Here is a 19416-nt window from a genome sequence, read left to right as displayed (position 1 = left end):
CATCAGGTTATGCCACCATTATTGCTATTTCCAAAACTTTTTCATCACCCTAAACAGAGACTCTGTACCCACTAAAGCAGTAAACTCCCCACTCCCCTCTACTCCCAGCAAGTGGTAACCTCTAACCTACTTTCTGTCTCTATGAATTTGCTTCTTCAAGATACTTCATATAAGTGAAATCAGACAATATTTGTCCTTTTTACATATGGCTTATTTCACTTAGCATCGTGTCCTCAAAGTTCATCTGTGTTGTGGCATGTGTCAGAACTTCATTCCCAGCAAAGAAGTGTTTAATAACCCATCTCTGTAAGAAGATAACTTACAGATTAGCCACCTGTGAACAAAGGATGGATGATAGGTGGGCGTATTATTGGAATCCACTGTATATCCATATAAAAATATTACATCTGTACGGAGAGTAGCACCTTCATTATTCACTTTGGGGTCACACATAACACTTTGGGGTTTTTGTTTTTTTTAGGTTTTTTTTTTTTTTGCCTCAAGCTGGTTTCCTGTTTGCTAACACCTTCTGATACACCTCCCTCAAAATGTCAATGTGAACTTTGAAGAATCCACATTCAAGTCCATATCAGCCAGAGCTAAAACATTAAAGGAAATCCACCCCCTCTGTTCATAACCACCTACTTCCTGTCACTCATCATTTTCTAAATAAATGGAAAGTTCCCTTTGAAGCTTATAAGCATCGTCTTCACCTAAGAACAAATGTTTCTTTTCTTCATTTTAAGGCTAGGGAAACTTGTCCATTTGCAAAGAAAAAAGTGTATCCTGCCTAGTGTAAATTTATCTTATAATAATGATATGAAATGTGACAATAAAAAAGATACAAAATGTAAAAAAAAAACTCCTATTTGCATTGAGAAGTAGTATCCTATATACTCTTTGAACAGAACAATTCCATTTTTAAGATACCTAGTATGACCCAGTATAAGGAGGTTCATTGCATCATTAATTTGCAATAGTTTTTTTTTTAATTTAACACCTTAAATGTCCACCAATAGAAGACTGATTAAATAAGTCATGGTACCACCATACTACGACAGCTAGCATTAGAAAGAATTAGGTTTTTTTATATATACTAATGTGGAACTGTTTATCACATAGTAATGAGTAAAAACAAGTTGTGGAATAATGTGTATAGTTAATTTTTTTAAATAGTGCATATAGTAGGAAAAATGCACATCAATCTGTTAAGAGTGGTTATCTCTAGGGAGAGGGATTGAGATAGTAAAGTAGGCGAGGAAATCCAGTTTGGTGTACAAAGTCTGGATTTTTATTGAATTTTTTTTCTTACAATGAGCACATGTTATTTTTGGAATCTGAAAAAAATGGGTAAGAAAATTAAAAGACAAACAATGTGGGCAGATTGCATTTTCCAAAGATAAGTGCAACTAACATATTCCATCCCATATGCTCTTCCTGCAATATGATATTGACATTCCTTCAAAAAGAGATGGGAGTCTATGTTCCCTCCCCCTGAGCCTGAATGGACATTTGTAAGTGCCTCAGCCAATAGGAGAAATGGAAGAAGTGACACCACTTGACTTCCTAGATTAGATCACAAAGGCAACTGGAAGTCCATCTGGCTTCCTTGCTCACAGAGCACTTACCCTGGGAATTCAGCCACCATGTTATGAGGAAGCCCAGGCCACATGAGGAGGCCACATGTTCCCCCCAATAGCCAGCATCAACTGCCAGACACAGGAGTGAAACAAGCCTTCAGATGATGTTTCAAGGTCCCAGCCTTAGATTTTTCCAGCTGGGTCCCAGACACTGCAGAGCAAAGCTAAGCTGCCCTTACTGTGCTCTGTCTAAATTCCTCACCATAGAAACCATGAGAGATAATAAATTAGTAGCAGCAGCAGCAGCAGTAGCAGTAGTAGTAGTGGTGGTGGTGGTAGTATTTTGGCTGCATCCACAGCATGTAGAAGTTCCTGGACCAGGGATTGAGTCTGAGGCATAGCAGTGGCAATGCTCAGTCCTTTAACTACTAGGCCACTAGAGAATTCCACATCATTATTGGGTTTGTTTGTTTTGGCCAGCCCACAGCATATGGAGTTCCTGGACCAGGCATCAGATCAGAGCTGCACTTGTCACCTGTGCCACAGCTGTGGCAACACTGGTTCTTTTAACCCACTATGCCTGGCCCAGGATTGGACCTGTGTCCTGGCACTGCCGAGATGCTGCTGATCCCATTGCACTAGAGCAGAAACTCCCAAATCATGATTGCTCTAAGCCACTACATTTGGAGTGATTTGTTATTCAGCAATAGATAGCAAATACATAATGCACCTCACCAAGATAAAAAATATCTTGTTTCCTTTCGCAGTGTTTTTATTCATTTCAAGTTGTTTGAGTTTACTGTTAATGTAGTACATTATATTTTAAAAAATCGTAACGTTGTTCTTAAACTCACCTTTTTTTCTATTCAGGAAATACCTCCAACTGAAGCCCATAATAGTGAAGTTGTTGCTCTGTGGGTCTTACCCTGCACAGCTGCAGACAGAAGATCCTTCATATCATTCCTTTCCAGTGGCCAGTGCTAAGGATTGCCTTCTGTGTAAAGGCTGGAGAAGAAACCCTGTCTTGGAAAATGACCTCATTTGTCAGAAAATCTGAACCCTGGGGAGGGAGGGATCAGAGCTTGGACAAAATCAGCCAAAACAGAAATGTGAAAATATCAAATTGAAATATAAATATGTATAATCACAAAAACATATCTCACAGCCTATGTCCTAGAAGCAGAATAATAAAAGCCACAAAAGGTGGGTCAGCTAGTCTGATGGTCTTCTCCCCAGGCTGTACTTATAGTCACCTAGGTGTGGTTTCAGAAAATACTCAAGTCTGGGCTGGGGCCTGGGCATCAATATTTTCTTTAATCTCCTCAAGTGATTCTAAGGTACAGCCAAGGTTGAAAACTATGGAATTTCTAGCTCAATTGTTTCCACTGTTTGTGGGTGGCATGGGGGTTTGTTTTTTTCCCCTCCTCTAATATACCTGAGAGAAACAGAGTTCTCATCATGGCTCAGTGGTAATGAACCTGGCTAGTATCCATGTCGTGATCCCTGGCCTCACTCAGTGGATGCTGGTGAGCTGTGGTGTAGGTCACAGATGTGGCTGAGATCCCATAGCTGTGGCTGTGGTGTAGGCTGATGGCTATAGCTCTGTTTGACCCCTAGCCTGGGAACTTCCATATGCCATGAGTGTGGCCCTAAAAAGAGAGGAAGGAATGAAGGAAGGAAGGAAGGAATGAAGGAAGGAAGGAAGGAAAGAAGGAAGGAAGGAAGGGAAAGAAAATACACAAGAGAGAGAGCATACATCCTGTCCACAGTGGTGTCTTACTCCAGGTATAATCTTCAAGGACAAGAAGAAGGAGTGAAATATGTCACTCAGAGAACACAGGTAATTTACTATATATACATAATTTTTTCTTTTCTTGGTCATTATGATGCACCTCCCTAGGGCTTGCCTGCTACCTAAAAAATCAGAGATATTCTGTATACACTCAGAAAAGTTTGCTGGCTCTGAGGGTGGAGTCAGGATTTGAACCTAAACCAGGTTTAGTTCTAATAGCAGGCTTTCTCCCCTACACAGCTTCTCTAATCCAGGTGAAGAGATAAGACAGAAAAAGATGTTCCTTCTTCCTGAAGTTTCGATTGCATTCCCAAGACCCTCAGACACAAAAAGGAAGTCTGTCAGAAGGACTGTCAGATGTTACTGGGAGTTGGAAGGGGGTCCCTCAGGAGATGCAAATCTGACTGAGGCACTAGCCCCTCACACGGCCTGAGAGCCCTCCCTTCCCTGAGAGGAAGGGACATGACCCCAGGAAGACTGGTCTTGCTCTGGATTCTCTAGTTGGGCTGAATGGAGAGGGAGGAGCCACCACTGTCCTGCTGTCAGGTGTCCCCAGCTCCTGTTGAACAGGTTTCTCCTCCAGGATCTAAGCTATTTGTTGACTCTGGGGGTTTGCCCTCAGACAAGAGAAAGGCATTCTCCCTCTATCAGCCACCTGGCCTCTGGCGTGAGCCAGTGAGAAAACACAGGATGCAGAAAAAAGCCTAATGAACAGGGTCCAGTTTATTTTACAGATGACAGCAGCGTCCCTACAGAACTGTGACAACAGTGTGATTAGCACTCAGCCTTTGCTGAAATATCATATATGGAAGAGCCCATGACAGACCTTCAAGAGTCTCGAGAAGAAAAGTCAGGTCTCAATTTGAGTCTTAGGATTTCCCATCATGGCTCAGTGGTTAGCGAACCAGACTAGCATCCATGAGAACATGGGTTTGATCCCTGGCCTTGCTTGTGGGTTAAGGATCCAGCATTGCCATGATCGGATAGGTCACAGATGAGGCTCAGATCCAGTGTTGCTGTGGCGGCTGGTGTAGGCCAGCAGGTACAGCTCCAATTCGACCCCTAGTGCGGGAACCTTCATATGCCGGGGGTACGGCCTTAAAAAGACAAATAATAATAATAATGATAATAATAATAATAATAATAATAATAAATAAATAAATAAATTTGAGTCTTAGATCTTCATTTCCACTATGTGACCTTGTCCAAGGTCTTTCATGTGTCTGATCCTCAGTGTCTCCCTTTGCAGCAGAGTTAATGATAAGACTTGTCAAGCCTACCTGGCAGAGTTGTTATGAACAGTCTAGAATTTGCTAGGAATTGAAATCAAACTCAGCCATCTGGTGTTTTCAAATCCACTTTCTTTCCTCCCATTTTGAAATTCGCATGGCCAGTTTTCTGATACCACAGCTGCTGTCCAGAGAGCCTCAAACTCCCTGGCAGTACTTCATCTATACCACCTGCGAGCTCTCTGTGCACCCTCAAATGTAACTCACAGGGCCTGGATGGCCTCTTTCAACCATATTCACCAGACGTGTTGATCACCCAACACTGATACAAAATGGGGAGCTAGATGGCTCTGGATGGGCTGGAAATCAAATTCCCACACTTGGAGTTCCCGTCGTGGTTCAGCGGAATCAAATCCGACTAGCATCCATAAGAACGCAGGTTTGATCCCTGGCCTGGCTCAGTGAGTTAAAGATCTGGCATTGCCATCAGCTGTGGCGTAGGTTGCAGATGTGGCTCGGATCCTACATTGCTGTGGCTGTGGTATAGGCTGGCGGCTACAGCTCCGATTGGACCCCTAGCCTGGGAACTTCCATATGTTATGGGTGTGGCCCCAAAAAGACAAAAAAACAAACAAACACCCAAATTCCATTCTAGGAAAAAAAAATGTACAGGGTGATTGATCCAAGACTCTGAAATGGCTGTGGGGGAGGATACTTGTAACCTGATCAGGTAGATCAAGATAAGTTTTCCTGAGAAAGTGAGGCTGGGGCTGGACTCAGGGTTGGGAGGTTAACAGAGAAAACTGTGTTTTGTGGCAGAAGGGGTCATGACCAAATATGAGAGGGTGAAAGCAGTTGAGTAGGGAAAGAGCAGAGGATGAGAGGGTCACCATGGGGGAGGCTGTGGCTCGGGGCAGCAGACAACCTGATATGTGGTCAAGGTAAGGAGCTTAGCAGCTGAGACACTTCTGAAGGTTTCGTGCATGCTTGTTATCTGGAGAAAGTACTGGAGGCCATCAAGACTCATTGTGCAAAAACTTTCAGGAGTCTGGGCAAGACTTGAGGGTGGCTTGGGCTGTGGCAGTGGTAAAGGGGGAGGGTTCAAAAGGATTTGAGAAATATTCACAAGTCTGCCTCCATGAGTTGCCAGTCTGGTTGATCAGATGATAGAACATTTATTGAGCCACATCCAGCAGTGAGTAAGGTCATTGGCCACACATGTGGACATAGTTCTCTTTTGCTCTTCCCTTGCTCCTATGCTATTGTGGTGAGGAAAGGGCTAGGACCCAGGGGCTCTTGATGAAGTCCTGGCTGTCCTGTTCTTAACTCTTCTCCCACATTGAGATAGTCACATCTCTCTGCTGACTAAGGGTTGTAAGGAGCCAAGGAGAAAATGGCTCTAGAGGCCTGTGGTCCTAGCCACATACTCTAGCCGGTTTCTACATGAGGGTAAGCATCATCTTAATGCTATCAAATCTCCACCACCATTTCTAATACCTTCACTGCTAATGCCTCTTTTACCCCATAATGTTGTTCACTCCTTCACTCATGTATCTGCTTATATGGGAGGCATGATTCTACAGATCTGTGAACAAAATGCCTTCAAGGAGCCCATAAACTAATCTAGGAGTCCCACATTTTCCTGAAGGACCATTAGCTTTTGGTTCTCCTGAAATATTAATACTAGGAAGCATTTAAGATAAATGAACCTAACTTGTATGAAAGGCTAGGTACCACATTCCATCAGTCAGCCGTTTCTGGTTGATACATACCTGTCACGGCACATACCAAACAGCCATTAAGAAGGAGGAAAACAAAGGAGCTAGCAGAGGATAAAGAGAGCAGGTGAAAGAGAAATAAATGTAGGAGGAAAAGGTGAGCTAGCAGGCCCACCACACCCACTCAGACATGCGTCCCTTCCTCCTGCCTGGGGAATCTCCACCCTCACTGTCCACGGCTTTGCTTTTGCCTCATGGGCAGTCAGGTCTCTGTTCACAATTAACTAATACCTTGGGATGAAAAAGTTCAGTATATTCTTGCTTTTGTAGGATGATGTTTCTGCCTTTATTCCCCCTCTGCAAACCTACTGTGTTTCTTTCACAGCAATATATAGCATTCTCCAGAACGTCCTATCCCTTCCAAACTCTCTGATAATGTAATCCTAAACTTACCAAAACATCCGTCCTTCCACCTAATTATTCCTTTCTGGTCAATTAAATCCAGACAGAGAGATCCTCTCCTATCTTCTTTTTGATTTTTTCAAAGATGGTATTGTCAGCAAGTCAGGAATTCATTTATGTGTTGCTTTACATGAAATGAAGCCTCCAACACTTGTCCAACTCTGCTCTATATTGCCTTCGTGCCACTTCTAAAACCTGAACTAGGAAATATTTGTGCCGTTATAATTTACTGTTTAACTCAAATGATTTGATAGTCACAATTCTCATAGGAATTTTTATTATGCCCATTTTACAGATGAAAAAACTGAGACTTGTACAATGCTATACCGATAGATCCAGGTAGAGCCAGAACTTGAAAGTCTTAAGTCCCTTGCTCATTTCACTGCTCCTTATCCGCCCATGTGGAGTATTACCAAACTATGCCCCTGCTGTTTCAGTCATCCTCAGCAAAACTGCACACAGCTTAAAGCTGTCCCATGCAGTGCTGCTTATGCCTCCTTTGACTGCCTTCATCTGCTCTCAAATCATGAGGGCCAACTCCAGAAACTTCATAGGATGAGGCTGGAGTCCTGAGTTGTTCTGAATGCCTTTACTCAGTTGTGTCCTCTAACATTTAATTTCATGCTCTAGCAACCAGTCTTAACCCTCATACATTCATTGACAAAAGTTACACAACAGTGCTGGAGTTCCCATAAAGAAACAAATTTAAAGGTGAAAGGTAAATTTTACAGTGGCCTCAACACCTTGAAGGACATAGTTAAGGAAAAGAGGACATCAGATAATTAGGGGCTAGTGGAAGTTACCTGACATGAAGAGTATGATACTCACGGTCTGGCAATACCAACCAGGAGTGTCATTTCACCGGATTTAAAAGAGTATCAATACTATTCCATGAAGACGGTGCTACAATGACTAAAAGCACTGGCTCCCCTACTTCCAGGAAAGAACCCTCCAGCATCCATTTGCGACACCCAAAGAGGCATAGGTGATCCTCTAGTGCATTTTTACCCTCAGGTTCATGAGTCCCTACAGGAAATTAATTCCCCATTTCTGTAACAGGTTGATTCCTTCTGAACAAAGCCTACTTACACCTCATTTTCACAGCTCAGGTCTGAATCCTATTCATGAGTTATTTAATTAGGGGGCGATTTTAAACAATGTTCTCTATTTCCACTGTATTTGTCTATATATATTTTCTATCTTCTGTAACCAATTTTCTAAAATTGTCTAGAAAACTATCCTAAAATTACAAACACTACTACTTACCCATTTGTTGAGGAATGACACATGAATTACTCAGCACAGCACCCAACACATAACACTGAGTATTTGCTTTAATAATCTAAAATACAATACTGTATCCAGCAATTGATACCATTTTACCTTGCAGATGCTCAAATAAAGATGGTAGTAGTCTCAACCATCTCTTATTTGCAGCTAGCCCAATGCTGTTACTAAGCATGTGATCAATGCTGAATACTATGCCCCCACAAGTAAGGATTCAAATCAACAGCAAACACAATTACTATCACAGATAAAACATTCTTTGGCCCTCTTCGCCACCTTGACACAGGTATCATAGTTTCAGAATCTTATTAAGAATGGGAAAAGCTAGGGAAAATTAAGAAAGTTACAACATTAAAAGCTCATCTGGGAGTTCCCGTCGTAGCTCAGTGGTTAACGAATCGGACTAGGAATCATGAGGTTGCGGATTCGATCCCTGGCCTTGCTCAGTGGGTTAAGGATCCGGTGTTGCCGTGAGCTGTGGTGTAGGTTGCAGACGCGGCTTGGATGCCACGTTGCTATGGCTCTGGCGTAGGCTGGCAGCTACAGCTCCGATTGGACCCCTAGCCTGGGAACCTCCATATGCCGCAGGAGTGGCCCTAGAAAAGGCAAAAAGACAAAAAAAAAAAAAAAAAAAGCTCGTCTGTATAAATGGGTAAATATGCAAAGGCTCAAATGTTCTCTATAATTCAAGTCCATTTCTAAACTTGAGTTGTCCCAGCAGTTTGAAAACCACTTTGAAAATGTCATTCTCATTTGCAGCATCACATTTCACATCTCAGCTCTTTCCTATGTATATACATCTGCATGAATGTGTTTGTAACATGTTTTACTATAAATGTTCTTTTGAAGCCATTTGAAAATGACAAAACTATGAGTCAAAATTTACCTTTAGTTCACTTAAAACTCTTCCACTCCATTGACTCTTTATCCATCAAAGGAATATATAATTTATTCCAATGCTATATCAGGTTCATCAAAGTGAGGAGAGGGGGAATTGCCAGCACTACGAAAAAAATTTTTTTAACTCTTTCCAAACATACAGTCATAGAGATCTTCATATGCCTTTTGTGCATGATAACTGTCAAAATAAGACTTAGTAACATAACATCAATTCAAGTGGCTTCAATTTTTCCTTGTAATCTTCAGAAGGTGGGAGAACTATCAGGTAGAATTGTCTCACCACCCCTCTTCGCTACCATTCCTCACCTTTCAAGAAAAACTCCGATCTAGGAAATGGATTAATAGACTATGGGTGGTGTTACTACATATAATTGGTTAAAGCACCGTCCTAATAAAGTCAGGGTCCTAGGATTAACCTCTGCAAAAGCCAATTAGTTTCCACTTGTCCCAAGGATCCAGACCGCAGAAAGCTTTCTAATAATGGTCACAAAATAGGGAGGGGGGGCTGGCAGAGATAAATGGATGAAAACACATTTTCACTAATGGAAACAAAAATCCCACATATAATGATAGGTTAACTAAACCTTAAAGAAATCTTAACTAAATCTATAAAGAAAAAAGATCACATATATCCTTAGCTCTGTGTTAAACACATTTCAAGTCTAAATAGTGGATGGCAGTAATATTTGACTCCTACATTTTAGATCTACCTAATCAATAACATTCTATACAAAGCTATAGTAAAGGCCTTACTAATTGTTACTCAACTTCTGTTTTAACAAACTGCTAATTCCATACAAACATCCTTTTTCCTCCTTTTAATATTAATCTTAGCACGCTTTAAAAATATCCACCATTAGTTATTTGATTAAGAATATTGTGAAAAATTCAGCTAGGAAATTATTCATAAAACTGTATTCTGTATTTTATTTTCAAACAGCCAGTGTCCACATTTAAAATGCAGAATTTGCAAATATAAATTAGTCTAATAATTCAATTAAAAATAAAACAACTTCCTTTAGTATCACAATACATTAAATGGTATTATAAACTCCAAATGGCAAGGTTAAATAACTGTATGACAATAGTGCCAGAAGCTGTGAAAGTCATTAACCCTCTTAATGAATAGGTCAGTTTAAAGAACATTTCTGTGTTCCATGATTACACATGAAACAAGCTTTCATTGTATTATAAAGGCTCAGCAATTCATTAATGGCATAATATGGGATCAAGCAAAATTTTATTTTTACAATGACAATAAAAAATGCATTTACACAACAACAAAAAGTCCTCCCAATTGTTTAAAAACAATCCTATTTGGAGGGCAAAATGTATTTTAAAATATATTGACTTACCGAATTTCAATTGCCAGGCTGCTGACTACTGATATGAGTTTGTATTTAAAAATATCACAAATATCTTTTAACAGTGAAAATTTCAATGTGATAAGTTTCATTGCAAAGCAATTTTCACCTGAGTAGACTTTGAAATTTAGTGCTCGTATATTTGGAGGGGAGATGGGGAAGGAAAGACCCACTTGTGTCAGATACTGAGTTTGCAGCTCTTTCACACTGATTTTCCAGAGGGCTGAAGAAACATCGGCTGTGACCTTCCTGGGACACATGATGCCCCTTTTCTCCTGTAAATCTGTTTTGGCATTTTAGAAATTCTCAGTATCTCTATTTCTTAGTTACCCATTCAAGCATAGCAACCCAATTCATTCAGTTCTATACAACAGTGTCTATATTATGTACATGTTTAATTAGCAAGAGGAAATAGAAAATAAAATTTACAGTGATTGAGAAAGGGTCAGAAAATAGGATAGGAAAAAGTAATACTGTATAATCAGAATATTCTATTATCCTACCAGTTTCGATGACAGGGTTTTTTTTTTTTTTATTAGTTGAAATACAAAGAAGGCATAGGGGATCCCAGGAAAATAACATTATATATCAGAAAATTCAACGTGCTCCACCATCAGGATTTCCATTACACATTTAATTTCTTCTGTACAATTTTTATAAACTTGTTTTCCTTTTCAAAATCATCAGATTTCCAGATTAAATTCAGCACTACACAGTATGCCCTTGAAGTAAAATGAGGTTACCTGCTTTATTTGGATACCAAGTTCCCTTCCAGACAGCATTAAAATAAAGACAAGTAAGACTACACAGATAAAATCCAGTATAATTCAAATCCAACAATGAAAAATTTCCCCCATATTGTTGCAAAATTCTTTCTACTGAAATGCTTTGCTACAATAATAAAAAGCATACATTACATATAAAAGATACCAGTGTACTAAAAAGTGACAGAAGTGGGACTAGCAAATCCTTCAAAGCACATTATATAAATGACTAGCATTTAAAAACATTTTTTCCTATAAAATGTAGGTCATATACATTTATAAATTGGCGGTTTTATTTCTAAAGCAGTGATGTGTGTGTTCAAATAGTTAGCTGTTCTGTACAGTATAATATCTACTCAATTCAAACTACAATAGGTTTGTCTTTCTTTGAAGTTGAATAAATTCATCTGATCAGCTGAGAAATCAAGGTTGAAAAATAAGTATCTAAAAATCAAAGTAGAAAGTTGAGAATTATTGAAATGTAGCTATGAACTATGAAGAGAACTATTTCACAATGGAGCTGAAGTCACCTCAAAACTTATGGGCTTGAATCTAAAACAGAAACAAATATTAAAATTCAAAGCAAACCACAAAGTTAGGTAGCAGTACAGAAGCAGGAAAAAAAACACACCCCCTTCCTTCAGTGTGATGGGCACTAAGTTTTGCGGTCTTCCTCCATCTTGCAGAAGAGTGGTAAGGCCATTCAATGCTTAGTGAAAGTGAGTACAGATGAAGTCAGATTTAGCCTGTCTCCCCTGCAACTTCAATTATGCTGTGTAAACAGTGTTACGTTCCAATAGGAGGAACAATGGAATTTGCTTATAAAAACTGATTAAAGATAATCATTATTAAATGAAATAAAGATAATAACTCTGAAATGTTTTTAGAACTTTCCTGATGCTACTTGTAAAGTTAGCACTGCTATGTATTATTGCTTACATACAGTACAACATCATATGCCTTCTAACATAAAGCAGTACTGTGATTTGTTTGTACATATTTACAGATTCTTAAAAACAAGCTGTAAAAACATTACATACTTTCAGACAATACAAATTAGCACATTGGTACTCACTTCAAAACAAATGGAATGCATAACATTAATAAACATCATAAAGGAAGACTCACATAAAAGTCCTTGATTGTCAAGACACGTTTATATATAAACTCTAACTGTGCAGAATTAAAGATTCAATCATAGGTACATCCTTATTTGATGAACCATATTTACAGCATGGTATTGCATAAAAAAATAAAATAATGTTTACAGGGTTTTACTTTTTTATCCATTGGATTAAAGAAAGCAACAAACACAACAAGAAATGTTTGTCTGCTTTAGTTTGTTTCCTACCAAAGTTTAAGTGAAAAAAGGAAACATGGTTTTTATTTGCAGAATATAGCAAAAACAACTGGAAAATTATTTCCCTGAAATAAAGCAATTTGAAACGGAAAAAGTTTAAATTAAATTGCAGAGTCAAAAAGTTTCTCATTGATTATAATAGTGCTTCTTCAAGTAAATATACTGTGAAAAAAACAAGTTCTAGTTTAAAATGTTCTAAGAAATGTAGTTTTACAGTAATGCCTACTTTTAAAGTTTCCCAGCTTTTTTTTTTTTTAAAAAAAACAGCCCTTTTAAAAACCCAAATTAATAAAATGAAAGAAGTGGCAAAAGATCTAACCTAGCTGGCACTTTGCAAGTTTCTCTGGTCTGTGGAAATGAAAGCCTACCCTGAGCATAAAGCCTCTTTTGCCTCTCAAAACGAGAAAATTACCCCACCACAGACAGTCCTCAGCCAGAGCTAAAAGGATGGATTTCTATGATATCAACTAGAAAACCTGCAAGTAGATCCAAAACATTTAAGAGCCACTTCAAATATTCTGAACCAAATGAAATGTGTGCAGTAAGTTGAAGCACACACTTTTGAAGATGTTTAGGAGTCATTAATTACTTCATCTAATATGATCTCTTTCCAATCTTCAAACATGAGGACAGGTCCTAAGAAAGCACACCTCACCCATGTTTCACTAAACTTAAGGGCATAAGAGCCTGTTTTCACACAACAATTTGCTCACCGAGAGAAAGGGAAAAAAAATTGCAAAAGGTATCTTATATCCTCAATATTCTGATTTATAGCAGCACAAAAGGCTACTTGCTTTCTCTATTAATGTCCAGATAGAAATTAAGTAATTTTCTGAACCAAAGTAGGGAAACCCAAAATGCTGAGATGTTTATCATATAATGATAATACAAGGTAACTCTGGTAGGCATGTAGAATTTCACAGTAAGAGAGCAGTGACTATGCTTAAGTGGTAAGTCAGAATTATGCCGAAGTATCATTTATCTCAAAAATGCTTATAATGTGGTAGAAAAGTCTGCCATTATGTAGATGTAAAGAAATGTGTTGAACACAGGAATGCAACACCGGAACTTCTGCTTGCAGCAGAGCCACATTCTAAAAACTGCGCTGGTGATGGTAACACAAACAAAAAAACCTTTCTTCTGCACAAAGTTCTCAACAGAGCAGAAATTCTGATCAGGCTTACAAACCCTCAAAACTCAGGAAATAAACGCCTACTATCATCCAATAGTAGTATGAGAAAAACACAAATGCCCACCTAAAGAGAGCGCAGTTCCACCGTTAACATCTCGCCTGAATGAAGCCTTCTTGAGGTTGTGATGTGTGGTACAAGACACACTATTCTTAAAGAGTCCGTAATGGCAGAACTTAAATATCTACTTCAAAGAAGTCTAAAATTCTTGAAAAATTTGGCAGCAAAAAAAAAGCTGTCAAATGGGAAAATTAGTATTTCAAGCAAAGTTTAATAACCAAAGTATAGAGGAAACCACATGAAACATAATTTATATTCCTTATCATAAAACACCGATATATTCAAAATAAATGTAAAAGATGGTAAGGGTGAATATTTCTTTGTTCTCTTTCTTTATGAGAACAGTCTTGGGTAACATTAAATTAAAGAAAAAATAATTTAAATGTATAACATTCTATTCTGAAACAAAGACTGCAGATCTAGAAGGCCAATAGAAAAGTTAAAATGGAAATTAACAATAAAGTTTCATCTTCCAAGGGTATTTATTTTAGGTTATCACTGGTACTGTATCAGTAGGTGCACTGTGACAAAGATAGATGGTGGAGATTTAAAATAAAAAAACCAAAAAGTTGGAACAAATTAAAGAGGATAATAAAATTAATATAACTACTGTTATTTTCCAAAAATTAAAATTGTCCAATGTGTAACTCAAACCATCATTCTTTAGAAAAGTATATATATAATATGTATATATATAAAAGCACTATTTATTGTACCATGCTGTATTAAGACAAAGTATTAAAAAAAAACATTCGTGGTATAAGGATAAAGTCTGTAGTTTATTTAGATTTTGAAATGCAACAAAAAGTTTCCGATCACTCATCTAGCTGAAAAAGAAAATTGTAGTTACTAGAATTAGTAAACACTTTTGGTTTGTAAAATTGTAATGAGCAGTGTTCATTAAAAAGTAACTTAAGATAAAATAAGCAATTAAAATGCCCATTTCTTTAGTTTCTCTGGATACTGCTTAATTATCCAATCTATCAAGATTCTAGAAAGAGAAGGATTAAACCAGGTTTTACAGTTCCAAAGGTATTCAATTTCCTTTTATTGCCAAAAATTAAAAGTTTCAATTATGAGATGATTGACACAACCATATCAAACCTAAAAATCTAATTTTTTTACTTTGAGAAATCAAAAATACCAAATAGATTCTAAGTGCTCTATGTTAACTGAAGTGTATATGTAAAGTAAAATACAATTAAGCTTTAAAACGTGGAATATACATTTTGTGTAAGCATTATGTTCTTGGGAATGTAATCTACAGAATATCTTTTACTAAACTTCAAAACCTTGATACCTGCACATGAAAAATCATAAAAAATATCTAGGTACAACTGTACAAAGAAACTGACACCAATACGCATACTTCCGTAGAGAAGTGAATGCTTCAACAGCTACGTATTTTGGTAACAGTTTTGAAAGTATGCATATCTTAAAAGTAATTAGGCTTTTAAATAGTGGAGTCTTAGACTATCAGGTTTTTATTACTTTTTTCCTCAAAAAAAAGTCAATATAATGCAAAATGAAAATCAAGGGTATATGGCATATTATTTTTTTAAAAGGTGGTTTCTTGGTTTCTTTTTTCCCCCCTATAGGACACACTAATTTATTTAAGCCATAATCTCTTGACATTTAAACTTTTAAGTTCACGCTATCTGTAAAGTATACTCAGATTCCCTGCTGAAGTGCCATGACTACACTGAAAAACTCAGAAACAGTATGAGTAAATTTCACACAATTACTAATCTCCTAAGAATGTACAATGTTATCAGTTAGGAAACAATTGTGCGAAAGTCTTTTTTTTTTTTTTCCTTTTAAAATTGGTGTGGGTGGAATAGCAAGTTTCTGATCTAAAACAAGTAATGCATTGCTTCTATAAAGGTGACAACATGTAAGGCAGTTCAAAGAATGCTGACTAACCAAACAAAATGCAGTTATTGGATTATCTTGCTATTCACATCAGCTTAACTTGTTATAACGCATTGCTCTTAAATCTGTACAGCACTCCATTTTACACAAAGTAACCCCACTCTTGCTTAATCTGTTCTAAAGTGCCAGTATTATTTACACAATTTTTTTAGCCAAAAGTCTGGCCAGTTGTGGCATCAGGTGAGGATGTCATCCCAGCTCTATTATCATTTACATTCACCAAGGGAAATTCTGGAAATTCAGCACTTGTCCCTGGTCCCCGAAGGTTCACCTGTCCATTGGCAGTGCTAAACTGAGTAGCTATTCCAGCTCTGGATCCATGATATGGAGCACGGAAGGGCTGTTCAAAAGAGCTCATTTGGTAAGCTTGGTGGACAGGCTGAGCCTCAGCTTTCTTCTGAGAAGTCACTTGATCCAAAAAGTCCTGTGTTGATGTGGCAGAAGCATGGTTTGTCTCATCACCTGAAAAGGGAAATGAGTGCTGTGAATCACCAACTATTAGTCCAAAGTGGGACTTGTCTGGAGTTGTTCTTAGTGGAGAATTCATTCCTGATCGAAAGCTATTGATGGGCATGGCTGCATAGACTTGCTTGTCTATGGAAGAGAATGCTGGCTGATTTGGAAGGGTCTGGTTATCAGTCACAAAGTTAAGGCTCGGGCTATTCAAATAGGCATCATTTTGGCTAGTTCTGTCCAAAGCCTGCTGCAGAAACTTTGAGTATTCCTGCAACATGTTGGCTTTATCTGATGAGGATGCTTGGGAGCTTGATCCAACATTCTCCGACTGGGTGACCTCAGGTACTTCTGAAGAATTTATTGATATGCTAGAAGTCACCTCAGTGTCTGCAACACTGAATGATATCTCATGCTGTCCATTGGCTTTATGGGAATAATGATCCAACAGAGTCTGCAGTACCTCATCTGGAATAACATTTTTGTCGTGATTACTCTTTATCTCCACATTCAGTGCCTGTGAATCTAATATGGATGCTGTGGTACTCTCATCAATGACACTTGCCACAGCTGCCTGTGTCACAGAAGGCTGAGAAGCTATGGTACCCACATTCAGTGCATACTCCCTACTGTTGTTACTTGCTGCTTGAAGGTATCGCTTCTTCTTCAGAAATTGCATGGCATCATCATAATTAGTGCTGCTGTGCACAGGTTTACTGGGCCCCTCTTGCAAATTGTCAACCTGGTCAATGTCAGCATTGCCTTCTGAGTCCAGTAAAGCTTGTTTGTCCACAAGTTCAAAAGCATACTTTGAAACTTTGCTCTCTTCATATGTGGATAAAGGCGAAATTGTTTGATTTTGCTCCAGTGGCTGTTTCAGACTTCTCTTACTATTAATTTTTTTGAGAACCAACTTAGGGGGATGTATTTCTCCTGATGCATCTTCCAAATGCGAGCCCCCAACCGAAGAATGTGGCATTTCAACAGCATACTCTGCTACCATATACTCGTCTTTTACTTTAGTACTTGAGGAGTAAAGAGGCAAGTAATCATTTTTGTCTTTCTTCAGGTCAGATTTGTCCAAAGAACTTTCTTTATCCATCCCAGACGATTTTTTCTCAGTTTTCTGCCTTTTCTTTTTTGGCAGTGAATTATCTTTTGGTGACGTAGAAAAGCCAGAATCTTCCTCGGATGTCAGAAGGCCACCTTTGATGGCACATCTGTTTAGTTTTTTGTCATGATTTTCATGGCACATACGTTTATGTTTCAATACACGATCCGTTCTGGAAAAATACTGTTGCATTCAAAGTTTGGAAGTGAATTTTTTGTTTTAGTTTGTGTTTTGGTGAACCAAGAAAAGAAAAGAAAAAAAGCGATTAATATATATATAGATATAAGTGTAATAATACAAGCAATTCCAAATTAATTTACAGAGCCAATTGAGTATTATGGATCTAATCAACCACAGTTATTAGAAAGTTCTTCAAATAGTAACATTTTCTAATTTATTAGTTATTTTATAATTTAATTTCAGACAGACTTTCAATGTCAATCATACCTCCATAAAGTGATTTAAAAAAAAACAAACCATCTCTTACCTGTAAACAGTATTCACACTGGTAAGGTTTTTCTCCACTATGAGTTCTCTTATGCCTTTCCATATGATATTTTTGAATGAATCTCATACCACATTCATCACAGCGAAATGGTTTTTCACCTAATACATAATACAGAAAGTTTAAAACAAATATTATAAAATAATGCATTACTCCATCACAAGAATCTTTAAAATAGCTCCGAACTTTCCCCAACTCTGTTTGTCTTTCTAGGGCCACACCTGCAGCATATGGAAGTTCTTGGACTAGGGGTTGAATCGGAGCTTCAAGTGAGGCCTACACCACAACTACGGCAACATCAGATCCAAGCCACATCTGTGACCTATGCAGCAGCTTGTGGCAACAATGGACCCTGAACCCACTAAGCAAGGCCGGGGATCGAACCCACATCCTCAGAGACAATATCGGGTCCTTAATCCACCAAGCCACAACAGGAACTCCTAGAAATTAAGTTTTAAAAGTAAGCTTTGTTTATATTGATTCTCTTTTGCTCAACTTGAACCTACATTTTTCATGCCCTTTTGGGTCCAATGAATTGAGTGCTATTAATATGGACACACAACCCCCATTCTATTCCCCAATTTAAAAAAAAAAAATCACATAAAGACTTCCTAGCTTTAAGAAACCAGTACTAGGAAGATCTAAAAGAGTTTTTACTGATAAAGCCACGCCTAAGTAAACCGAAGGGTGTGACAGAAGTTATCTTGAATAATGCTTGTCTGGGAAACTACTGTTTCTACTTTTCATATATTCAACAAAATTTTACTGAATATTTCTCCTCTATCCAGTGATCAGACATATCACTTGTCTTCAAAGAGTTTATCACATAGCTGGGAAAACAAGATACAAATATTATAAAGAAACAACTAACAAAACTATATCCAGCTCTGGTTTACCTTTACATCTTTATATCCCACTAGTTCTCTTAACTTTCTCCTCCAGCCAAATTAAAGAACCTACCACCTCAAGCCTTCCTACTTCTTCTGCCTTGAGTCACACTGCTCCTTCTGTCAGGAATGCCCATCTCTGTGTTCAGGTAACTACATTCTCCTAAGGCCCAACCCATCTCCCATGTGCTACTGTGCCCTATTCTCCCAGAGGAAAGGTATCCTGATCTTTAACTTCCCACAGAACTTCAGCTGTACCTCTCCTATGACACTCATTACTTTCATCTCAGTAATTATTTCACAAAACTCTATTCTCTTACTAGATTACATTTCTTTAGGTCAGAATCTGAGCCTAAATGATCTCTGTGTAGCTCAAAATACTTTGGGCAATTTTTAAGTACCACAAGAATGACATAAATGATTATTACAATGGATTATTAGTGGGAAAAAATGTTATTATGAGCTGGCATGATTTGGGAAAGCTTCTTGGAAGTGTCAGAATCTAAGCTGAGTAGGCCTTAAAGAACTTATGTGTATGTAATTAAAGTCAAGGAAAGAAAATATAGTCGATAATAACAGCAAATAGGAGTTTAGATACAATAAAATATACAGGAGAAATGGTACCTAAGAAGAGAATTTAATTTGGCAACAAGTTATTTGAAACTTTCAGGAATGCAACTTCTGCAACTGCTATGAAGTTACCAAATTGTAGGGCTGAAGGGACTCTGCAACTAGCTTTCAAACTGGGCTCTTGGGCGGCGGCGGCGGGGGAGCCGGGGGGGAGGTTTCCAAAGAGGGCCCCAAAAGCTGATGTTGGTGGCA

At 38.2% G+C, this 19416-nt stretch overlaps 1 protein-coding gene across 1 annotated transcript in view; it reads right to left on the bottom strand.

Moving 5' to 3' along the window:
- Nucleotides 1-10945: 10945 nt before the first annotated feature.
- Nucleotides 10946-19416, bottom strand: part of ZNF148 (zinc finger protein 148) — a 124867-nt gene continuing 116396 nt past the window's right edge. Inside the window, 2 exon segments of the mRNA XM_047790397.1 lie at nucleotides 10946-17385; nucleotides 17690-17808. Coding sequence (XP_047646353.1) covers nucleotides 15787-17385; nucleotides 17690-17808 — 1718 coding nt within the window. The 3' untranslated portion in view covers nucleotides 10946-15786.

The sequence above is a fragment of the Phacochoerus africanus genome, chromosome 1, assembly GCF_016906955.1.
Source record: "Phacochoerus africanus isolate WHEZ1 chromosome 1, ROS_Pafr_v1, whole genome shotgun sequence".
In the NCBI taxonomy this organism is placed as follows: domain Eukaryota; kingdom Metazoa; phylum Chordata; class Mammalia; order Artiodactyla; family Suidae; genus Phacochoerus; species Phacochoerus africanus.
This window is presented reverse-complemented; position numbering and strand designations above follow the sequence as displayed.